This window comes from Drosophila biarmipes, chromosome 3R (genome assembly GCF_025231255.1).
Source record: "Drosophila biarmipes strain raj3 chromosome 3R, RU_DBia_V1.1, whole genome shotgun sequence".
NCBI lineage: Eukaryota > Metazoa > Arthropoda > Insecta > Diptera > Drosophilidae > Drosophila > Drosophila biarmipes.
The window spans coordinates 12,751,562-12,776,854 of record NC_066616.1 but is presented as its reverse complement, the minus strand read 5'-3'; the positions used below and the strand labels follow the sequence as shown (position 1 = coordinate 12,776,854).

Genomic DNA, 25,293 nt, shown 5'->3' with positions numbered 1-25,293 from the left:
AAAAAAAAATATTTAAACAATATTTGCCGTGTTCTTATATAAAAACGTAACATTTTTTAAAATTATTTTTGAAATTTTGTTTAATATTGGTGTTTATTGAATTGCATGTCTTTTGGGGTTTTTGATGTTTTTAGATTGTATTATCCCCCAACGGATTTGTTTAATAGTTGATCACTTTAGAAAGGTAAAGGTTTGATAAAAATATAAATACCTAACTAACCGATATACGATTTTATGTATCTTTTAAGTTCACTTACATTTAAATGTGTTAGAAAAAGGTAGAGATTTCTTTCAGTGCATTGGGAAAATATTCGATCGAGCGTCGACGTCGCGGCTAACCGAGCGTATGAGAATTCCATGACGGCGCTGCGTCGTCGAGATTGCTGATTAGATCGCTGGAGTGTGTCGCGCGCGGAGCAGCCACCGAATTGCTCGCTGGCTCGGTTTCAATGTGCAATAAACAAAACTATTTAACGCTTGCAAAGGGCTCTCGAGCAGGGCAGGGCGAGGTCCCGTCTGGGGGCACGGTTCAGCTCAGTTCGCCTCAGCCCGGTTCAGGTGGGTGGGATCGGACCGAAATGGGTTTGGGGACGGGGTTGGGGATCCGTGGGACAGACACAGACACCGCCTCTAGCCATGCATGCTCTGTCTTTCCGACAGTTTGTTTGTTTGCACAGTTGCGCCCAGCATCGCTTGTTGTTTGGATTCAATGGCACTTTTAACAGTTCAGTGGTTTTGGCGTTGACAACGTTTGTTTCCCCTTTGCAGCGGCTGCTTCCGAATGACAAATGGCCGTGCCGTTGGCCCCTTTTCGTGGGCCAAGTCTCCAACCTGTGGCAAGAGCAAACGGTCCAATTGTTTATCGCTAATTAGTGGCGGTAGCCTTTCATTAGTGTGTCATCAAAGGGCCCCCGTTACGCAGCGACGTATCTAAGTATCTATTGGCACTCGCCGAGTGCGATTCGCAGTGGCGAACTGTGCGTGACCTCTGCGGCTGCCACTTGGAACCCATTGGCAAGTTGGCCAAGGTCGCTGGCGCTCTATCTCTATTGCCACAGCGACCGAAATGTCTTGGTTGAGCGGCGATATGGTGACATTAGGGCACATGCGATTACCTAATTTAATGAACGCCAACCGACTCGAGGAGGTTTTGGAGAGCGTGCGGTTTTGTCATACAGAATGGTTAATATCTGGGAATACGATAAGCTGTAGGTTTACCTAGTTTAGGATACCAAGTGTCTAGGGAGTTGACGTCTACTTTAAGTATCTATCTATCTAATTTTAAAACATATATGAACAATATGAAGAGTGTGTTTTAAATAAATATAGTTTTAAGTCCCACATCATGGCTCACTGGTAATTTAATTTATTGAAAACAAAACGCGAATAAGTAAGAAAAAATCCATGTACTTACCGTGCCAAACATTGCAATAAAAACTGTAGCAATTTCGCTGAATTTATTAACAACTGCAGCATGAACTCCGCCCCGCCCAGACTTTCGTTTTCGCCGTGGACACTCTGCGTATACGTAATAATTCATAGGCATTGCACCCGACATGCAATAACTGCGCAATAATTGCCCGTTGCAGCAGCTGCAGGCCACGCCCCTGCAGCATTGCCTCCCCGCGGCGCCCATGTTGCCCCCCAAAAAGGGTAAAATAATGTGGAACATTCGGTTTCAGTGGCGTGACACGAGGCCGGAATGTTTCTGCAACATCGCAGGACGAATGGGGCGGGCTTCAATTTTTAACGCTACGGCCGAGCAACACAAAGGCCTCCGAGTTTATTTCCAGTCGAGTCCCGCAAAACTATTACGTAGTCACCTTGAACTATAAAGTACCCAGTGAGTATGTGCGTGGTGTCCACAACAAGGGCCCAGAGACGCCCGAATGACGCATAAAAATAAAAGTTGCCGACTGCACGGCAGCACATACATATCAGGGCACTAATTAAAAATGCCAAAAAGTCATGGGTGTTCCGGGTGGCGAGAGGCCGGAACAATGGGGCACCCATAGCCGCCACCATAACCGTCTGGCTGACATGGAAGCCTGGCTCGGAGCAGTGCCACTCCGTCTGGCCCAATGGCAAGCCGGCAAAGGGGCCTGGGTAGAGCCAGGCAGCCAGGCGTTGCATGTGCAACTTGTCGCATTGTCTGCCACACAGAATTATGCAAATGAGCCGACGCACACTCAGCCGGAATTGTTTATGTTGGCCAAATGTTTAGCCGAAGCAAGCTAGTCAAAAATCTATACACAAGAGTACTACATGCACAGGGAAAAATGATGGTATTTAACTGAAAGGATGCAATCAAGATTGTAAGAGTGTTAAAGGCCTAGGACACATTTTCCTTTTAGACTTAAGCTCATAACAACCTTCAAAAAAACCTCAACAACTCTGTATGAACTTATAAATAATATAAATTTAGATTGCCATGGCTTCTAAAAATATAAAAATAGGACCTGTTAAAGAGCCTGTATTTATTAAATAAACTATTTTGACTATGATATTTCTTTAAAAAAATTGCCAATAAATACAGAACTTTTTAAAGAGCTCATTAAAGGTAATGATTATGGTCCTTATCCTTTTAAATATATTTTTATTAAAAATGAAATAGATTTTTGATTTAGCGCAACCTTCAAAAAAATACTTAAAACATATTTAACATAATAAAAGTTTGCCATGCTATAAATAAGTTTAATTGGTTAAAAATCAATAAATTTTCTAAAAGCCTCTAGAAACCAAGATATAATTCATTAACAAATAACAAATTTTATTTAATAGGATACAAATTCTAAACAAGACTATTTTGACTATAATATTTCTTGAAAAAATGCAAAGGTTTTTAAAAAGCTTTGAGATGATTGATCCTTATAAATATATTTTTATTAAAAATGCAATTGTTTTTGCCAAGCGCAGTTATTCTCCCTGTGCAGCAGGGAACTTTGAGTGACTGACTAACCGACTTGACTAAGAACGCGGGGCAACTTTGCCCTCCGTACTATATAGTGTGTGTTGCCTAATTGTCGCCGGGAACTTCCGTTCTGTACGGCTCGGCAAAGTTGCCGCCGGCCTCAGCACCCTTGACACCGCTCTACGGCCGCCTGTGCGGCTGGCTTTATAACGATATGGGGACCGAGCCCGCCAAGCGACGAGCGTGTGAACTCGTTGGCGTTGACTTCTGTGTGCTCCATATGGACGACCCCCGCACCCTCGACCAGACGCCATCCCCCCAAACTACAATTTATTTAAATCTGTGCCATAATTGTTTTGTGCGCCTGTTGCGCGACTCCCTCGCCGCGTTCTTCTGGTCTTCGTTTTCATTTTCATTTTGGCCGTTTGGCTGTTTGGCTTTTTGCTTTTTGCTGCTTGTGTGCGCATAAAATTAGCTACGTAAATTTATTGTTAGTCATTCGCATTCCTGCCGCTTTGTGTTGTTATGGAGCCCGTTTAAATGTCACAAGTTGCCACAATTTGTTTAATGTCCGGCCAGCGAAGCCGCTTGCACGCGCCCCAGAGTCACATAAAGTCTGGCGATAGAAATAGTTCCCCTACCTGGCGAGCGATTAATCAAGAAGGGAGTCCACACTTGAGTTGCATTAAATAATATTTATTGATTTCATCATTCCATACACAAACAAATCGTAGTTAGTAGAAACGAAAACCTGTGCTGTCGAATCAAGTAAAGGTTATCCGTAAAATGTTTCCAAATGCATTACGTACGTATCAGGAAGTTGACTCTATGGCAAATTGCGTATTTTGAGTGGTAAAAATTAAACAGAAATGTGGGAAAACAATATTGATAACTGATTTTTATAGTGCCCAGGGGTGTGATCTTTATCCCTAGAGTTAATGCAGTTCGCATAATAATACACAGGTTCATAAATACATACATAAATACAATCGTAATCGTAGTACATAGTCAGTTATATGTTACTCTTGCTCTTTGCCTTAAATGCAGCCGAAAACAGACACTATTCTCCACTCTCCGCTCGATCGCAAATGATTGTTGTTAATGTTCTTTGTTGGTTATAAATTTTTGCTATAATTAAAAGGTTTATTTATATGCATTGGTTTTGTTTACTACAATTGGCTATATAATTTCGTCGTTTTGCAAGCAATGTTTTAAATGTTTTTCGTCCTCCTCGCCCGTAAACGTGTTAAAATTCCAATTTCGTATTTTACGCTCGTCTGGAAAGTATCAAAGATGTGTGTCAAAAATGTGTGGGATGAGCTACGGTCCGACGATCTGCTGCTATTTGCTGCCACTTAATTATGCCTCTTATATACTTACACGTTAAACATATTATATATTTATTTATTTATTCATATATGCATGTATAAGCGAATTGCCGTTTGTCGAATCTCTTGCCGAGTCCTTTCCTTACGTTAATGTCGTATGTCCTACGAGTGTGTGTGGAAACTGGTAATCTCAGTGTGTGAAGGTGTACTGGGTGTACTGGTGTGACTGACAATAGGTTTACTTAAAAGCAGGTGCTGAGCTCGCCCTGGCAGGTGCTGATACAAACGACGCGGTAGCCGACGTTAACAAAGCCTTGCAAGCGCCGGATCTCTCACTATATATCTGGTAAGTAACACTAAATGAACGCGATTATGTTTCGTACATATGCAACTATGAGTTCGCCCCTTCCGAAAACCCTTCTCCAACTACTCTCTTTGGCCACACGTTCCTGTGTATCCACGATCCTGCGATCCCACGATCCTGCGATCCTGCGATCCTACGATCCCTTAATCCTTCGATCCTGAGGGCCCTGGAGTCGCTAGCTATGTTGCCTTCTTCGCTCGTACTCTCGATCATTTCAAAAACTTATCACATAAATTTTTATATATTTTTTGGGCGGAATTCTTAGCGTGTGTCGTGTTTTGCTTGCGCGAAAGCAGAGGAGGGGCTCTAATTCTGCTGCGAAAGGCCGAAATAGACGGATTACTGAGATGGTCACCCATCCGTGCAAGCAACAGTGATAACAGAGGAGAACTCGTGGCTGAATGGGCTGTGCTGATTGACTGAAAAACCGAAAAACAAAAAGCCTGAGCCTTGGATGGGTGTTCCTGGGGGGTTTTCATCTTTTTTTTGGGGGGGTTCCTACATCAGCGATTTGCCAATTTGCGTGCGATGCGCCTTCAACTATGCTACAGTTTCTCTTTGGTTTCGCCTCCTGGTCGTCCTGCGGCTCCCTTAGTTATCCTCGATGGCGTGGGTGTGATGTGTACGTGTGTTTTCTGCTGCTTCTGCTGTTTGCTATTCGTAGTTCTATTCAAAAACGCTTACTTGGCTACTGCACATTTATGTTTCCGTTTTTTGGATTGGTTTTTCTCTTTTGGTTTGGGTTTCGCCGCTGCGTTTGCCTTTACTTCCACTTTCTCGGTCTGTTTGCAATCATAATAATAATAATAATATTAATTTTCTGTTATAACGCTAGCTCGCTGATTGGATGATGCGCCAGGGCCCAGGGCTGTCGGCCGCCCAAGCTGGAGGAGCTGGAGCCGTCGTGGGGTCGCTTAGAAGACCAGCATCTGATCGGCGCTGCCCTCCGCGCTGTCCTCGTCGTCGGCGCCCTCGTCCTCGTCGTCGGAGGTCAGCGAAGCGGCGTTATTAACCACGGACTCTGTTTGGATGGGACGTGAAATGGGAAATTAGAATGTGTGCTCGGATTTATGGAGATGCCCCTAGCCCAACCGCAGGGCTCCCTTTCTGAAAGGGACGAAACGGAACCCGTTCGCAGCCGCCTCATGTGTTATGCATGGCGTATGTGCGATATTAATAGCAAAACTCAATTACCGATGCCCCTGTAATGCCCGGACTGACCGCTCCCGACAGCTTTAACAACCTTAAGTGCTGGGTTAAATCAGCTCGGCCGGAGAGCCCGGAACACAGGGATAGCCAAGCAAACAGTGGGGCAGTAGCCGAGGAGATAAGCAGATTACGTATACGCAGCGGAGTGCGAGGTGTTTTCGATACCGATAGGCGGCCGGCACTGCGGCAACGCATAACTCAGCATTGGGTCATAAAAGCTGGCTTAAAGGCTGTTATTTCAATCCGGGCGGCTGGCCAGGGCTCAGGTGGCAGCCGTGGGAGTGCCAGGCGGACACAGCTCGATGGCCACGAAAATCGCTAAAGAAACAGGAGTATTCCGGCCGTATTTCATCCAAGGGGATTCCGCATTAATTGGCAGCGACTGCTGGCCGCAGTAAATGCAAACCACTGAGGATTACACCTGCACACATGTTCATTTATTTCGCGTAACCAGTTTAGTCCTTTGAATTAGGGTCTACCGATAGTAAAAAAGGAATATCTGCCATTTGATACTTTTATTTTTAAAGCCCTAAAGGGATTTATACGGAATTTTAGTTACATTTTTCTGATTGGTAGGCGCTTGGTAGTCCAGAGTGAAGAATATTCTAAAGTTCTTAGCTTTAGAATTACTAAATATAGTGATATTTTCATAGTTTAAATGTTGAGTACTCAGTATTCTTTTCAAGAGAATTAAATAACTTATATTGTTGTTACCCTTTTATAAATCCTTATTTAATTAATTGTACTTTTTAAACTTTCCCAAAACTGGTTTTTACTTTTTCTACTGGAAGCAAACATTTTAGACTAATTTTTGTGTGTAAATTGTTTGGCTCCAGCGTTATGCTTTTCTGGTCAGTTAGCCAGGGAACTTTGGCCCGCCAACACTCTATACATATGTTTCTGGGCCCTTTCAGGTGCTCCGTAGAAACGTCAATTGTGTGTGCAGAGGGCTAAGTGCGGCAACTGACCAGCTTAACCCACTTCCACTGGCGCCCCACCGCTGATGATGGCCTTTTGAAAGTTTGTGGGCCCTTTGTTATGAGCCCCGCCAAATGTTCTGGTTAAGTGTTTGCTGTATCCCGCATCCCGCATCCCAGCTCCCAGATGCCCATTTCCATCTCCGACTCCCAGCCCGAGTCCGGCCCAAGTACTCACCGCAGTTGGGCTTGCCCCGTGTGCGTGTGTTGGCGAACTCGACTCCGTGCTTGTCCACGCACCAGCAGACCCCCACCGAGTTGTGGCACTGGGTGGGCTTGTAGAATCCCTGGATGTCGCAGTCCGGTGCGTAGGCCCCTAATTAGTCAGCATCGCCACGGCGCCAAGAGGGAGAGAGAAGAAAGTGCAGCGCTTTAGTGGGGCAACTTGGTGGGGCAGTAATGGGTGGGTTAGTTTTGTAATCGGTGAGAAGCGGCGCAAGCAAGTTGTTGCTGGATCTATTTTGTTTCGGGCTCGTAAGGTAGGGTCGTGTGGCGGGCGAACAAAGGAAGAAATTATATAGTTATATAAATATTTAAAGAGGGGTAAAAAAGGCAAACACAAAAAGCATCGGACTGTGGCGGTTTCTACAGCGGGGTTTCGGGGTTTCGGGCTCTGAGGTTGCGAAAAAGTTCTGTGTTGTTGTTAAAAGTGTTTAATTTGCTGGCTTAAAAGTTGGAGATATAGAAAAAACGGGGCAGCGAGCACAAAACGAAAGTTAGCAACGAAAGCGGCGCGAAAAAAGGTTTCTTCTGTTAACTGCTTTGTGTTTGAGTGTGAGTGTGAGTGTTGGTGTTGCCGCTTTTTCAGCAGGGTGTTTAAGTGTAAGTGTGTCAGGGTTTCTATTTAGCTGTCAGGCGCTTAATTATAGTTTGAAAAAGGTTCCAACGCGTGTAAAGTAGGAGCAAAGGGTGTCAGACAAACAAAAACTAAGCGGGCAACAAGCGCCGTCCGAAGGAGATGGCAGATAGCACGACAGAAAGAGGCGGAGACAGAGGCGGCGAAAGAGATGGCAATAGAGGCGGCAGTGAAGGTGAAAGTAACGAAAACCAACTGAAAGCAAATTACTCTTTGCGCGTTTATAATCATTTCTTTGGTCTTTTTTAGTTTGCTTGTTTTCTAGTTGTTGTGGTTCTTTTTTTTTGGGTGTTTGGGAATGTACATAAATAAGGCCCAGGACCCCGCACAACTCATATACGAATATAGAGAGAACATAGAAGTATTAGTGTTATGTAGCCAGAGAAATGTCCACCTGTACCTATCTCACCTGCAAAGTCGCCGGCGATTCTCCGGCGCACGGCGGCACAGGGGCGGTCCGTCTTTTCGAAGCACCGGCACCACTCCCTGGTGTTGATCGAGCTGTCCGTGTCCAGGTCGCAGGTGTCGATGAACGGCTTGATGCACCGCTCGTTCTGGTCGTGCTCCAGGTCGTACATCTCCTGCAGCGACAGCTGCCCGTCGTTGTTCAGGTCCAGGTGGCCGAACATCCACTTGGCCTCCGTCTTGCAGGCGGGCGGGAAGTGGGCCTTCGACTTCTGGCTGTGCTGGCGCCGCTTCTTGCTGTCGGCCATGATCACCGAGAACCAGTCGAGCAGCCGGTTGCCGATCGCCGTCAGCTGCTGCGGCTTGCACTCCGCCGACTTCGAGGGGTAGGCTGTGGGGGAGGATCATATAACATATATTATTAAGATTTTAATACAAAACTGCCGGTTTTTAAACCGCTTTGGACCCTTTTACGACTAAAGGCAAGCTCGGTTCGTAAGACAGAGGAAAGAATTATCACCCTAATACTTAGTATTATTAGTTATAGGATCTTATGGGATTGATAAGTCTATTCATTTGTTATCCATCAATAAGAAATTCCCACAAAAAAGTAACCGCAATTCCTATGATTTGTGTTTTTTGAATATAATTGTATTGCTTTGTTAAATAATCTGATATAGGCTTATAAATATTTCACTAAATTATGTGCCTATTGTTAGTAATGGCAAAATTGCTCGGCACCTATTTGTGTTTTTAGAGGAGTCTCACCATTCAAGTTGTTGTTCTTATTGAACTTCTGCTGCTGCTTCTCCACCACCTCGTTGTAGTTGCGCATCTTGTGCTTGTCCTCCTGGTACTTGGAGTCCTGCCAATTTCCAAACAATTAGGGATACGGGATGCAGGGATGCCCCAGGGGACTGGGCGCCACTCACCTTCTTGTAGGCCGTGTACTTGAGGTACTTGTAGTGCTTGTTGTCATACTTGATCTCCTCGGGCGTGAATGTGTACTGGGCATTGATGTGGTTGTAATGCCGGTTATTGTCCTCCTTGTCCTGCGGAAGAGCCAAAATGAAAGTTTCCAAACTATCGATACAAAGTATATGTATTTGATTAACTTACAGTCATGATTGTGTTAAAGTCGTTGTTGTTGCCGCCCATAATGTTGCCGCTGTTCATCATGATGTTGTTGTTGCTGCTGTCCTTGTAGGCCTGCTGTTGTTGCTGCTGCTGCTGTTGTTGCTGGTCCAGGCTGATCTTCTTGTTGTACTTGTTGTAGCCGGCGATACGTTGCAACCGCTTGCCATCGACGTTCTCTGTGAAAAATAAAGGGCCGAGTGGCGAAATGGTCAGGAAACCGCTGGAACAGGCCAACTTTTTGCATCCGGGCATCGAAACAACCCGAAACCCCCCAAAACCCCTGTTTTCTGCTTTATTTTCCGGGCAACACTGCCCTCTCGGCTGTGCAAAATTGAAAATTAACGTGGCTGACTGGCTGAGTGGTTTTGGGGCCCCAATAACAATGGCAGCGTCGACTACTTGTGCGCCGGCCTATTAAATATTTAACAAGTGATGTGCCCGGCAAAATATATTTAAAGCCAAAGCCATTGTTTGGTAATTGGAATTTTTAATTGCCAGCTCTCGAGGAGGACTCTTCTTCGCCCCAGCAAATCGCGTTTAGCCGCCAGCTCAGTTTTTGCAGCATACTTTCATGGGCAAACAACTGGCGACTGAGCCTGTCGCAAAATATGCATGCAATTTATTCTGCAGTCTACGGAGGTCCTTCGTAGTCCTTCGACTCTGCCAACTCTGGCCAACTGCCAGGCCGTAGCTCATTATGCGGGGCATTTGATTCTGGTTTGGGACGGCCATGTTATTTGTTCCCGGCACTCTTAGCTCGTTTGTTATGGCTAGGATTTGGATATGGACTCACCCTTGCAGGGACAGAATCCCTTGCAGGCGATCCGTATGGACGTCGAATGTATGCAGTTGTGATAATCCAATCTGCATAGTGATGAGTAGGTCCTGTTGTCGGCACCGCACAGGAACGTCGGCTTGGCCACGGGACACGGCTTGCAGTTGCTACAAAAAACGGGAGAAAGAGGGGAAGAAAGCGGAGTTAGAGTGTATCTGCTGAAATCAGAAAAGTAAAACTCAAGGGGCGCAACGGCAACAAATAGATGACATGCAAAATTAATTTTTATGCAAATGAAGCCTGCTTCCCCCTCCCCAGATATAATACCATTTTTTTTGTATCTCTGTCCACATGTCCCCACCTCTGTTGGACAATTTGTTGAACAGGTAGCAGAGCAGCGCAGGTCCTTGCTTATACATTTGTTTAAATATTTATTTAATATGCGCTGCACGCACGCCCAGGCAAACAGGCGAGCCATGAGATTGGCCGGGGGATTGGGGAGCAGGCAGGACGAAACTTTATTTAATAATTTGAACAAATATTTAAACTGCCAGCGTCAAGCGAAAAGCACCCGGGGCAAACTCATAATTTAGCTCTTCGTATACACAACTCCATTCCATTCCAACAATGTGTGTGCTCGTAACCATTATCCTTTCAATTCCTTAAGCAACATTTATCCTTTTTTAATTGCTTTAGCGCTTAATCTGCTGTCAATCAATCATCTTAAAAACTCAAAAGAAAATCACACCCCCTGCTTGTTCTTTTCCCCTTTTTTTAATATATAAAACCAACAAAACGATTATTCCAATTAATGGCTGCCACTGCAGTAGCCATCCGTTCAATAAAAAAGTCTGAGTTTCGGTGGCTTTTTCATCCATTTCGATGTCGCTTTAATTGGTCTGCCACGAATGCGCCACCAATTGCCACGAACCCTATTTCATAATTTTATTCAGAGATTCAGAGATATATAACGCCGTTGTTTGGGCTCTGCTGGGGGCTTTTTTTCGTCTGGCAACAAATAAAATTTGCACATTTATTTGGGTGTACGACGCCGGGTGAGAATGAATGAAAAGCAATTTGCCTAATTGCACCAATTTGGCATTCATAATTAGAGGATTTCATCGGGCTTTCGCACTTTTTGTTTTAAGAAATATTAATTGAAAATTGCCCGGCTATTCGGGTCAAGCTCGGCTTTGCCACTGTCACTTGTTTGCCTTGGCCAAATAAACTTTGAACAAGGCTCAAGCCTTGGGTAAACAAGTGTTTAGAGCAGGAGAATAAATTCGCAAATTTAATGAAATAAAAGAATAACTAGATTTGTCAAAGCAGTGTGGATGTGCATCTGTGTCCCTTAAGCTGGCCAATTTGATTGCAGAGCCAATGCAAACGGTCCGATGGCCAAAACCAAAGTAAACATATTCCCGGATATGTATATTCTTGTATCCCTTACTTCCCGCTGTGTTTGTGTGTGCGCTCAGCTTTTAATTAAAAATTCCCTCGCATGTTCTCTTGCTCGCTTCCGGTTCGCTTTGTTTGCCCTGCTCCGCCGGATTGTTTATACAAATTTAATGAAATTCTTAGGGCCAAGTAAATAGTGAGACGAATAAATTTCGATAATGCGATCCCTGGTCAATGACAGCGACCGACGCCGATGCCGATGGCATCTTGAATGGCCCGCCCAGCATCTGCGGTTGCTTTGAGCAAATTGCCCATCAAACGCCGGCTCCGTGTCCCTCTTTCGCCCTGAAAAATGTGTAAATTTTTACTCAAATATTTGCTTTCAATTTTGCAGCCCCCACCCATCCGAGAACCGAGAACAGAGAACCGAGTTTTCGGGACCCTTTGAGGAGCTCCCGTATCTGATGGCTCTGTACCCCGAAATGGCTGGAGCCGACAGCTTCATGTGCTTAGACCACAAAACAGCTCAGTGGTTTCGAATAACTGCCAGGGACAGAGGGCCCCGCACACAGGAGCAGCCGAGTTGTGGCAGCTTGAGGTGAGATCTGAACTATGGTGTGTGCCCTGTCCCAGCGGGACCTTCTGGAATCCCTGCAGATCCCTTGCCAGCGATGCACCCTGGTCAGTTCTTGAAAACAAAAAGCCGAGATGGGGTAGGTTTTGACAGAAGATTAAAACAAAATAATAATTTAGGAAAGGATAAAGTATCGACCAATATAAAACTAAGTACCCCAGATGGAGATCTAACAAAGGAAATAAAAAAAATAACAAAATATGTTAAAGATTTTACTCATTTTTATATTTTCATAAAATTACTTTGGTACGTTCTATTAAAAAAAGTCACTGTGACATATTAGTATTTTGGCTTTTTGTTGAAGTACAAGATACAAATAATCTTAAAAAAGCGAAAAAACCTCTTAATACAAATAAAAATATATATAAATTAAGTTTAATCCTAAAAAATATGTAAAATGTGTTCAAATCTTAATAAATATAAATTATTAAGCCGAACTGATAGTAGCCCGACTTTATACACATACTCTTCCTATAGACGCCACTGTGCTGTGGCATATTGTTGCAACAAACAATGGCCGTCTCACACATGAGTTATGGCCCGATATCGTTCTCCAGCTGCTTCGGTTATGAGGTTTGGGTATTGTGGGGGCTGCCTCGCATTTTGGTCTATTAGAAGTGCCCTTCCCCCAGCCCCCGGCGCCCGTGAAGACCCTTTCACTGGGGCAGGTCCTTTGTTTGACTTGCGCCTGAATGGAAAGACGAGAACTGGAGCGGCTCCTGCTGCCATGATGAGTGGCAAATGCTGTGGCTCAAACTATTGATTTTGCCCACGGCGTGACACATTCATATTTCATGCCATTGACATAGATACACATATGCAAAGCGGGGACTTTTCGTGAAAGCAAAATTGAAAAGGAAAATTCGTAAACATAAAAGAAGAGGGAAAATATGTCAAAAGCCATTGTTAATGTCAGCGCTGGGAGCTGCAAATGGGGAATGCGATCGGGGCGCGTGATTTGCCTATAGATTGATTTTTACACTCAAACACCCACCGTGCCGCGTTGTTTGGCAAGTGGATTTTAATTCAATTACAGTCGCCTGAGGAGGCACATGGAAAACAACACTCACCGTGAAATCCATCGCCCTACCGGCCCCGCTTTTTACCACAATTTATATACGCAAGTATTTTCGGATATTCTGTTTTTCTGTTCAAAGTATATGCACGTCGGAGGATCCGAGCGAAAACTTTGGGCCAGTGTCAGGAAGCGAGCTTGAAATTAAACTTTGTTCAAACAAAAACCCAACTGATAAACAAGAGGAACATAAACAAGAAGCGAAAACATTTTTATAACACTCGGGTGGGGGCTGAATATCAAAGGATTTGGAAGTGGGACACGAATCCAAAGTTGGCTATTGGCTGGACTTTTGGGTAAACAAAATTGGAGGAGTTCTAGGAATGAAACTGTAGACGAGGCCATGAAAATAGCATTTTTATATATCTTTAAATAGACGGTTCTTAAAATTAAATATTATTTAGTAGTTTGTTAATATTTACTTTGAATATTATCAAAACATTATTTTAAAAGCTATACAAAAAGTGTGAAACAGCCTTGTTACTTTATACTTGCCAACTTTCAAAAGTTGCATGCTACTGATTTTTTTAAACCTTATCATATTTCTATAAGGCCTTTTGTTGTGGGAAACATCCTTGAAAGTGTATCAACATTCCTAATATTTTCACAAAGGAAATTGACTGTTTGTTGCCAACGACTTCTCATCGCTGCTGGGTGCAATCGCAACCCTTTTCCTGTGGAAACCCAAGCCAATCAAGCCTTGACACCGACTCGACTTTGACTTCATTTTCCGGGCTCTGGCGCTGGCACACCTGCTCCTGGTCCTGCGCCCAAGGAACTGCCCTTTTCGGGCCCTTCTTGGAGGCACTGCTCGCGTGCCAGTCCACAATTTGGGTTAGGGTCAAAGCGATAACACGGAACAAGTCACGGGATAGGGATCCGACGACGGCACGCGTCAAAGGGTAAAGGCCGTAAAGCTGTCGTTGCGGCCCATTGAACCATTCAGGCAGAAGTATGCCACTACCAAACGCCCAAAAAGCCAAGAGCCATAGGAGGGCAAAAACAGGCCAGGGACCGCCGCCCAAAGGCTGCGTGCTAGAAATTGTACTACACCACTGTAAATTTATTGCGGAATTTTTATACACGATAAAACAATTTGTTATTAGCATGGCGGCCGTTGAAATCAGGGGGAGTTCGTAGTGCGGGTGGCCCGGATGTCAAAGGTGACCCCCCGTCGTCAACCCTTTTTGTGGACGCGAATTTGCTTAATGAAATGTAAAATCCCACACAGAGGCAATCGCGAAAAGATCGGGCCGAAAGTTAAGCACTTGAATTGTACACAGAGAAAAAATATAAAGAACCTGAGGAAATACTAAAATCAAGTAAATATTTTCATTACCAGTACATTTTCAATGACTCAGTTTTTAAAATCTATATGATATAGTTAAATGGTAAAATTTAGTAATAATAAAAAAAAAGGATTTAGTAATTTAAAAAATATGAAATAGATCATATTCAAAATTTTTAAAATTATATTTATATTTTTAAATAAATAATAAACGATTCCTTTTAGATTATTATAATCTCTTTTAATTGTAGGTGTCTAAAAGTATGCAGTAAATAAAAAAGGCAACTGCCTTTCTGAATGTTCATTGTACTTCTGAGTTCAGTACTAAAGTTTGGTAGATGATGACATATCTAATCAAATCTTACTGGATTTCATAAATTAAACAAAAAAACAATGAGAGATTATAATTACAAGTTGCCCCCATCGAGATGTAAGCTCTACAAAATTTGTGTCGGTGTACTTACTCCAACTCCTCGTCGTCGTCCTGCTGAATGGCGGAGGGAGCTGCAGGAGGCTGGGATTGCTGCTGCTGTTGCTGTGACTGCTGCTTATCGCCGGCGGCGATGCTGTTCTCGTAGAAGACATCATCCTCCTTGGAGTCCTCGTCGTCGGCCAGGCTGAGACTCTTATCTTCGTCGTCGGTCTCCTCGTTTCCCTGGACACTGGCCTGGCCATTGTTTTGGCCCGTGGGGCTGGCGTTGCTGCTGCCGCCATCGCTGCTGTTGTCCTCGTCGTCGTTGTTGATGTCCTCCGCATCCTGGCTGTCCTGATTGTCCTGCTGGTTGACACGCCGCTTGGCCTCCTCCTCCAGATACTTGGCCTTGGTGATTATCTCATCACTGAAATGGCGAATATGGTTTGGGTTTAAGTTTAGAAGGCCTGCGGCTCGGAATGCCCAATTTAATTGGCTCATCAGGACCCGAAAAGGACCTACCGGTTCTTGTGGAGCTCCTTCTTCGACACGCAAACGGCGCTGAACTCGTCCTCCAGCAGGCAAATTTCACGCTTCTTGCAGTTCAGCGGTCGGCAAAGGTCACCTGCGGCGCGGCAATTTAATTTATTAATAGGTCATTTTGAGCATGTATAATGTTTTGTGTGAAAAGGCTGGGAAACTCACTCGACGGGTCGTGTATCCAGCGCTTGTGCTCGCCCAGATTCTTGTTGTTCTGCGTGTTTCTGTTTATCTGGAAGTGAGAGGGAACAATAAATTGCATGTGAAACATTTGCTAGTTTAATTTTGTTATTTAAATGCATAAAAAATGCAAAGCGCACTGCACACACAAGCCAAACTGAGCTGACGTCTGTCAAAATGCACACATGCACAAATGGCAGCCATTCAGACCCACTGAGGCAAACACACACAGGGCGTATGCGTAATGGCAGTTCACATGGACTTTCAGGACTCTATGGCATATTTGCACTACAGGGGGAAAAGTTAAAAAGCAAACAGTATCGAGTCGGGGGAGAACAAAAAACCAGAAACGAGACGGGGGAGTGTCATATGTGTGTATGCCTTTCTAATGATGATCAATAGTTCATCTGCTATGGCAACAAATGGGGCGTTGGATTCACAGATTAAAGCTGGGAAAAAATCCTATTTTTTGCAGCAAGAAAAACATAAATTGCTTTGTATAATCCGAAAAGGCCTCCCCGGCTGGCAGAAAAATGCATGTCCAAGTGAACATATGCAAATCCGATTGCATACTAAAAATATGGCATATTCCTGCCTTGCTTAGTTATGCGACACTTTGTGCAGATTTATTTTAATTTGATTCAATTCAGCACGCAGCCTAAGCTCACCCAGCAAAAGCACCCACGAAAACGGGGTGTATTTTCCCATTTCCTGGCCATTGTGAGGCGAACCGAAATGTTATTAAGTGCAATGGTGCGTATGCATAATATTTAACTTGTCTATAAAATTTATGATGCCCCAACAGCATCTGGGGCAACAAAAATAGCGACTGGCAGGGCTGCTGTTGCTGCTGCTGTTGGTTAAATGGGGAACTGGGGAAAATAAGCTTTGAGAAATGGGGAAAATAAATAACACTCCCGCCCGGGGCTCACGTTGACTTGACAGTTTTGTATTTGGAGTTTGGGCAGCCGTTGCAGGAGCGGCTGATACTGCAATCGCCGCTGTCAGTTGGCTTAATGAAAGCGACAGGAGCTGCAGGACACCAACTGGGGCAGGACCGGCTGAAAGCTTCCAGCCTGGCTGGTTGCAAATGCTTTCTGCCCACATGCACCCACACAAACACACAGCTCGTTTCGAGCGCGAAATCGCTCAAGTGCGAAGTGGCAATTGCGGGACACACATCCACTGGCAACACCCATCGCCACCCACTTTCGCACCAACCACCACACCACCCACCCACCTTCCACGCCCATCGTCCTTCCCCTGTAATGCAATAAACTCGTCCAGGACGTGGACGCAGGCAATTTGCATGCGTTAAAACGCAATTTGTGCGCGTTTCCTGGCCGCGGCCGCAACGTTCCTGCCCCCCGGTTCGGAACCTTCCATCCTTACCCCCATCCCCATCGCAGACCCCTCCTTCCGATGCCTTTTTCCTACCACTTTACCCACGCCCCGCGCCTTCTGGCGCATTCCGACGAGACTCTTCATCGCACCGGGATCTCTTGCAGCTTTAATACGCCCGCTTGTGATTGCAGTGAGTGGCTCCACTGAGAAAAATAAACACACACACATTGCACCTTTGGGGCTAAAATAATATTAAAAAAAAACTTCAAGAAACATCCACAAAACTGTAGGTCTATTGGACCTTGTTTAAATTTAAAAATTGTTATTTTTAAAAGCGTTTCATCTTTCTTTTAGGTCTTTAGAATGTAGTTTTAGGTGCCTGAAAGTATGCAGTAGATAAAATACATACTTTTGAACACCAAAAATCAAATTTTAGATTTTTTAACTATACACTTCAAGAAATTACATTGTAGTCTTCCTATAGCCTTATGTCTTAATATATTAATTTTTGTTGTATAGTAATTTATGTATAATAAAGAACATTGAATTTTTTCCATATCTAGCACATATTAACCCACAATTTTCTCTGCGGCTGGGCTCGCTGATTGGCTTGGCCGGCAATCCGTGCGGCCTGCTTCTGTGGCGCTTCGTTTGTTGGCTTTAATTGCGCTGCGTTTGCTGTGGTGGCGGTGGTGCTGCTGGAGCTGGACCGGTGGCACCGTGGGTGGGGCTGCTATCACCGGCGTTGGCCATGCGATTGACCTTATTGTGGCTTTTTACGGGGCGCGTGATAAACTTGCGCACAGCTGTGCAAAAGGCAACACGGTGACATGACCCAAACAACATGGCATTAAAAAATGCCCCACTAAACTGGGTCAGAACAGCAGCTGCAAGTGAAACATAATGCAACACGGCACCACCCTCTGCACTCGGGCTGCATGAAAGCAGCACCACCCGCCGCCACCCACAAGTTGGCAAAAGTTTGCCAGCCGTTTAACCTCTTTGCCAGATTTCTGGCTGTTTAAGTGGCTGAGCTTATTAAAGCCCATTTAATTGGCGGTGCTCCACAGGCGCCTTCAAGCAAAACTTGACCCTAATTTGGAAGTCCCTCGAGCAGTGCGGGAAAGCCGGGAGTGAAGAGGGAGTCCCTGCAAGTGGAGCTCTTTGGAGCCCGGAGCCTGCTGCCCGGAGCTCTGGGGAAAATATTTTCCGTGGTTTTGAGCTGGGGCAAAAGATAAAGGCGGCATTGTTACAGACGCCATTTTTGTTGCACCAACAGCTGCATTGTTCCGACCAGCTGCCACGCCCCTACTGCAACTTCTGCCCCTCCACCCGCCCCTTTTTCACCGCAGTGTGGCAATCTGTCAAGCTTTAAATTGAATTTACGACTTTGTTTTCGTTGCGGACTTATTTCATCTTCCTTTGTTTTCTTGGATGCTGCCTCTGCAAACCCCTGCAATTCCCTTATTGTCTTGTTTATTTGCCAAGGGAGGAATAACAAACATTTTAGTGGTTACTTGGCGTTTTTCGAGGGGAATGTCAACTTCGACTGCATTATGTAAATGTAATTTTTAAGTTGCCTGTGCTTCGCAATCGATATCTTAGACCGAGCTCTAATTCAAATCCACAGACGAGTCCAAATCCAAATCCTTTGTGCTCCATTTAACCTCCGCTCATGCATTAATTCAAGCCGATTTCAGCTGAATCGATCGATGGCCGTATATTTTCTATCCCCTGGCACATAACTCATTGCGGCATTCGGCAATCAGCTCGCCCAAAAAGGAGTAAAAATGCGCATTAAATCGAAAATTCGCTGAAATTGGAAATGCAACTGGAACGGGGCGGGGCCCGTCCCGAAAATCGCTGTAAATTATTCAGCAGACATCAAATGACTGCCAATGTTCCTACCATTCAATCAATAAAATATGAACGCGGTGAGGTCGGGATTATATGGAAATTTTTGGGTCTGTGGCGCAGCATTTTGCGGCAATTAGAGCAAAAGAGATCAGGATGAAAGGAGGAACTACACACAGAAAAAAACTCATACGGGTCAATTGTATATTGCTAAGCCCAATTTATTAAGTAATATTTAAAGTAATATTATTGAGAAATGGTATTTCTTAAACTTACTCTCTTTAAAAAATCTCTCACATCATAAAAGAGAAACAGAGCGAGATAGAGACCGAAAAACACCCAAACTTTCCGAAAAGTATAAAAGAGCAAAAAGCAAGATGGCGAACATGATAGACCCCGTATGAAAATAAATTCAAGACCAAAATGATCTCGCGTATTACCAATTTTTTTTTCCGTGTAGGCAAATATGCATTGATATGCTAAATGCAGGCCCGCAAAATGACCAACTGACTGACTGACTTCGCTCCTAAATTATGCACTCCACTTGAAAAATACATTAGCCCGAGCCCCCGGAATTTATGTGTCCGCATAGGAAAGTGCACGGTGCACGGTATGTGTGTCCCCAATCCGCCCAGGCCATCATCCCTGCTGAGTCAGATGGGATGGAGCTCACATAAATTGCACATTTTCGGGCACACAAAATGGTAAATCAATTCCTATTACTATTACAACCCAGCGGATGGCTCCTAAGCCGGCTGTCCGGATTTTTGGGCTGGCACATTTCCGTAGTCGGATCCGGTTTCGTGGCAGGGGGTGAGCTCGAATCCGAGTCGAATCCGAATCGAATCCAAATCCATCAGTATAAAGCTTGGGCCACAGTTTTCAAGTGTCCAAAGCGGACTTTGGGCCAGGAAATTGCATTCTTCGCGCCGGCAAAAAGTGTCACCAGAAGTCAGGCCATCGCCATCAGGTCCCCAATTCCCCCGATTGGAAATGGAAATGGGAAAGTTAATTGCTCTGGTGCCCATCCTCCAACCAACTTATTAGTTATGGGCGACTCATTAAAAGCGCTGTCACTGCCGCTGTCACATGCATAAATTACTCCATAATCTCATTTTAATGGTTAATTAAATTACCATAACGTTCAGCTGTCAAAACTGATGTCACCCCTCTGATTTCCGATCGTTAAAACAGAAAATGGCAAAATTGCAGGTGGAAAATATTTGTGTCGGAGGCAATAAAAAGAATTATGCGATTCGTGCTTTAAATAAAGCATGGCAGGCAGGACAATAAACCCGGGCCCACCTGCTATGAAACGTGATCCCCGGGAAGGCCTAGCCTCGGCGTTATGTTTATGAATCATAAATGCATTTTGCAACTGGCAACCCACCGCATTGCAGTCATAAAACATTTGCCACTGCAGGCTGCGGGGGAAACTGCAACAAATTGCAACTAGTGCAACATCATCGTGGCCAACAAAGGCCACTAAAATGTGCTTACCTATGTGGAAGAGATACACTCGGTTACATACAAGGTTGCAGTTCCTATTTATAAACACGGTGGCTGGTGGGGGGAAAAAAACAAAGGGCCGACCATGGAAAGCACTCTGGAAAAGCCGCACTCCCGAGAATTGTCTGGTGGCGGAGTGGTAACCATCTGATTGCTGGCATTTTTTATGTCCTGCATTTGGTAAACCGGAAACGTGTTTCGGTGGGTGTGGCCTCGGGACTCGGAGATTGGAACAAGTTTATTGCAAATCCCGGCACATAAACACTGGCCAAGATGCAGGGCCCGGATAAAGGTGGAAAGTTATGCCATGCTGATGCTGCTGCAGGGATTCCGGATATGAAGGAAGCCAGCGGCTCTAAATGCATTACGGAAAATCGATTATATCTCTGGGCCCTGGCCATTAATCAGTCAGTCAGGCATTGCTTGGCCAGAAATAGGAACTGAACCCGACTCGACTGGACCGGACTGACTGTGCTATGCGGGCGGTGGCAGTCGGCTAATGGGGGCATTTAAAAGCTTTCAACTCCCGGTGAGCAATGTGCCCCGGCCACGCCACAAAGGCCACAGATATGTATGCAGTATGCACTCTGCAGCGTTAAATGCTCGCTCCTTAAACGCCAATCCTTTAATAATCCCGCCACACCCAGTCACACGCTCGTGCCCCCAAAGTGCGGTGCATTTTCACCGATTGAATAGTTCAATCAATTAGTTAATTGCAGTTCTGGTCGAGCGGAGTGCACCGCACAAATCGAGGCACTTAGCAGCGGTCATTAGCAGAGGGCGAGTCCTGTGGGTCCTGCTGCGGATCCGGATGCCACTGTGGGGGCGATGTGATTGCCAGGAAGGAGCCGAGCTTGCCAGCTACCAGTTTGCCGGCTATTCAAGCTTGCCAGGAAACCAGATAGCTGGAAATGACACTGGCCAACTCGCAATCCGACGGGCTGACACACGTGGCTGTGCACGGAAATAAATGGGATTTAATATTAAACTAAATTTAATAAAACTTATGTGTTCTTCCACCAGCAAAGGCTGATGGTATTGGGGAAGAGATCTGAAGAAGTCGCAAAATAGCCTCAAAGATACAAAACGGAATAGTAAAAATAAGTATGTGATTCATAAAGTTATTTCGTATTCGTGATAAAAATATCTACAAAAACAAAATATTTGATGCAAAACATATTTAATTGTATGATTTAACTTGAAAATATATTTACATTTAGTTAAGTTCTTTTTAATTTAATAAGAGTTAAAGTCATATTTTAATCAAAGTTTGAAATCCTTTAATGAACTATAATTGCCAATTCTCCATATTTGAAATTAATAAAAACCACTCCGAATGATTATCAAAGCTAAAATTGACTTTGAAAAGTATAATAAATAAATTAATAAAAATGATGTTATTATGTGGTAAGGATGCAGCATACTTTCAATACTTTTTAAATAGTTTGTACTCAACATTTCTTAAATGTATGTAAACTAGAATTTCGGGACTTAACTTTATGCAAAGCTATAATAAAATGTGGTTTAAACTTCAAATCCAGTTTACCATGTCCTATATTTTTCCCCTGTGCAGCGACAATTAAAAATCCCTTAGCTTTGGCAGGGAAGAGCTGGCGAAATGGGACTGCAATTCATTGCCACACATCACGACCAGCTGTCCGCCTCCGAGGAGAAAGTGGAAAAGAGGGCGTGGCAGACGAGAAACTGTCGCCCGCGCCCAAGCGCAAACACACATTCGCTCGCACACTCGCACTCACAATCGCACACAGAGGGCCCGAATGAAGTAGCGGAAAATGAAGTTTTTCCGAGTTACATCAGCAACTCCCAGACAGAGCAAACAAAAACTTTGCAAATTGCAATTCATCGCTCACGCAAAAGGGGCTGAAATGGTGGTGGGGCCCAGCTCAATGTGCTGGGTTCTTAATAGAAAATAAAAGCAAGGCAAAAATCATGTTTTATTTTCCGCTTTTCCCCGCCCCCCAACCTCCTTCCACTTTCATTACAAGCCATTCAGACGGGCGAGGCGCACCCAGGATTTTCCCGGCAGCCATTACAGCCCAGCGAAAAATGGCGGCGGCACCCGGAAGTCGGCTGTTGCTGCTGCCCTCTCTGTCTATCCGGCGTCTGTCTCAGTCGCACTTGCAGCCCTGGTTCCCCTGTCGAACTCCGCTGATGAGAAATGACAGGCAATAATGCCGTTTGCCCTGCTCCATCTGCATTTATCATAACTTTTGTGTGTTATTTGCTTTGATGGCGCTGCTCTGGCCCGCGGGTGTTGTTGTGTTTGCTGTTCATGTCCCGTAATCTCTGTTGCTGTAATTGCCAAGTGCGATCCTTGCCTGTTGCCTCCTTATCTGTCCCATCGCCCCTGGTTCCCCCTCGTAGGGATTCGCCCGTTGAGGAGTCCAAAGTTTCTGCTCGTAAGTATGCTATGATTTCTGCCTCGCCTGCTTTGAGCTGCACTTTCAGCATTTCCACTTTTAACTACAAATAGAGCTCTCTGTAGTCCGCTAAGCCAGATGATGGTAAAAGTCATAAAACAGAATTACTCACAAGTTACTCGTTTTTAAGTACAACATCTCTTTGTCGTAATGCTACATCCAATTTTATGAGAATTTGTAATAAGGATGGATAAATACTTTATTGATACATTTTGTAATACAACTGTTCCCTTTCCTTATTCCTGATTGATTTAGATAATTAGGAAAATTTAATAAACTGAAGAGGGATTTAAAGTAGTTCAAGTATGCACAAGATACATTTATTCTATGGATTCTAAGTTTTTACTGACTTTAGTTCAGAAATTTAAATTAGGGCATGTAATCTCCGCCCGAGCCACACTTTGTGTGCTAACACAAAACCACTCCATTCTGAGGCAGTCCGGCCGACTACCAATTTTGAATGTAATTTAATTTATGCAGAATCAAAGCTGATAATTTGCACCGGCCGAAAGTGCATCCAACCAAATTTGTAATACACACCCCCCGCAAACATGCAGCTAAATAAATATTTGATTTGCTTTATTGCATCGGGCTATTGGTAACTGCATAATTGAACGTCGAATGCGATTAATGGCCAAAGCAAACAGGAATCGAGGCCATTGAGCGGTGGGCATTGTGAATGCAGAGCTTCACAATTAAAATTAAAGCTGGGGGATTTATTTTTGAAGAGTGTGTAATAATTATCTTTAATCAGGCGATAAATGTCGATCAATTAAGTTATGACTGCTAATTATGCAAACACTCACTTTTTGCCAGATGCATTTGCAGCGGCTTTATGGATGTGCATCCAATTTGCAGGCCGAGTGCTCCACATTCTGATGACATTCGCACAACTTGTGAATATAAACCATTTCGAGTAGTTTCGCCTTGTGCTGCATGCAGCTCGCATACGCACTGTTGGCCAGCACTTTTTGTATATCGATGTGGACTGTGAGTGCAGTTTGCTAAAGTGCTTGCCAAGAGCTGAGCGCTTTTTTCACCTAATGCCTGGCACACACAAATTGAAGCTCTACGGGAGATGCGAACGCATGCCCGCCGGATTGTCCTTGAGCTGTCAGTCCGCTCCGCCCACATTTCCATACTACCAAAAGTTTAACCAAGGCTCTGCCCAAAGCCCCAACAAAAGGGAGCACTCGTTCTGGGCTGAGGGATATGGTAAATGGTAAATGGCAGAGCAGGATTATATCAGTTCCTTTTTTTTCCGGCCAGGTAATGCGCCCATAACGGATTAGAAGAGGCCCCGGATCTGGAACCCCAAACCATGGTATCCTCGAGCCCCACAGCTCTGGGACTCAACGCAAACAGTTCCCGGCGATGCCCGGATAATTGTTACAATATACAAAATTTTCATTTAGTTTATTTGCCCAGCGACAACATGTCAGCACAACAGCAACATCAGCGTCAGCAGCAGCACCAACAAAGTCGGCGAGCAACCACGCCCCCAGCTCACCGTGGGCAAAAAGTCATTTAGTCTCCATCAATTTTGACAAATTTAAGGCTTAGAAGCATACAAACAATAAAAACGGGGTAATAAATGATTTAAAGATTAATTGAAACAGGTAAAAATAGTAATATAATAATAGATTTCTTGTATTTTCTTGATAATAACCCAAACCAAATGATTTGAAATGTGGTTTATCAAATTTTTTTAGTCAAACAAACTTTTGAAATTGTCGAATTTTTTATTTTTTTAACTCTCAATATTAAGGGATAAATGTGGATTTTTATTAACAATATTTTTTTCAAACAAAAGAAATTACGAAACAATCAGTTGTGCGAGTGCTTGTGCGCAGGAAGTTTGTGTGTTTATTTGACTTATGTGACGTTGTAAATAGGGGCAATATGAGTTTGTGCGATTGTTTGGCCTGGATGTTATTTAAAATGCAGACATGTGTAGCCCGTAGTTGCTGTTATTGCTGCTGGTGCGCCATTAAAATCCCAGCAACATTGTTAATGAACTTTTAATGACTTTTTGTGAGTGCACACACTAAAACAATATCAACTTTGGCACCGAGTATGTAAAATGAACATAGTAACACAAATCTCAGGGCTTCGGCGCTGCTTTTTTCTGTACGGAAACAAGCGTGAAATCCAAATCTAAAGCAAAGTTTTCCCACACAGGGACAACAGTCGCATTGCAGCAACATTGGCTGGGGCAAGTGCAACAGCAGCAGCAACACCATTAATAAGCGAAATTTTGGAGTGGCTGAAAGGCCCCAGGACCGGCAACTTGTTTACTCAGAGCCCCAGTGGGCGTGTGGGCGAGGACGTGTGCAGTGCATCTTGATTAACAAATCAACTGGAATTGGAATGCGATTGCATGCGATTCATCAGCAATCGGAAATCTTGGCTGCGGGCCAAATGGAGCCACCGGCAATCCCGTTCCCGCCATCCTGTTGCCCCGAAAGCAATGCCAAGCACTTTCGCTACGATTTAAGGAAAATAAATCCATCAGCCAGGGGGACTATCAAGTAAATGAGCCTTAAAGTGGGTTCACATGTACTGGAAAGCGATGGTGAAATGTTTACCAATGCGGAGAGTCCTTACCAATTCGGGTGTCACTGAAATTGAATTCATTGGTTTTCAATCAATGTGT

The 25,293-nt window shown here is 44.3% G+C and overlaps 1 protein-coding gene across 2 annotated transcripts in view; it reads right to left on the bottom strand.

The window, feature by feature from the left end:
• Positions 1 to 3,586: 3,586 nt before the first annotated feature.
• LOC108031451 (proteoglycan Cow) overlaps positions 3,587 to 25,293 on the bottom strand; it is a 46,858-nt gene continuing 25,151 nt past the window's right edge. Inside the window, exons 2-11 of one of the 2 annotated variants that reach the window (XM_017104885.3) lie at positions 15,475 to 15,541; positions 15,292 to 15,394; positions 14,822 to 15,196; positions 9,981 to 10,129; positions 9,170 to 9,363; positions 8,983 to 9,102; positions 8,819 to 8,915; positions 8,046 to 8,441; positions 6,968 to 7,105; positions 3,587 to 5,624 (exon numbers count right to left, since the gene is read on the bottom strand). In XM_017104885.3, coding sequence (XP_016960374.1) covers positions 5,518 to 5,624; positions 6,968 to 7,105; positions 8,046 to 8,441; positions 8,819 to 8,915; positions 8,983 to 9,102; positions 9,170 to 9,363; positions 9,981 to 10,129; positions 14,822 to 15,196; positions 15,292 to 15,394; positions 15,475 to 15,541 — 1,746 coding nt within the window. In that variant the 3' untranslated portion in view covers positions 3,587 to 5,517. The remainder of the gene's footprint in view (positions 5,625 to 6,967; positions 7,106 to 8,045; positions 8,442 to 8,818; positions 8,916 to 8,982; positions 9,103 to 9,169; positions 9,364 to 9,980; positions 10,130 to 14,821; positions 15,197 to 15,291; positions 15,395 to 15,474; positions 15,542 to 25,293) is intronic. The other variant, XM_017104886.3, reaches the window with a different exon arrangement.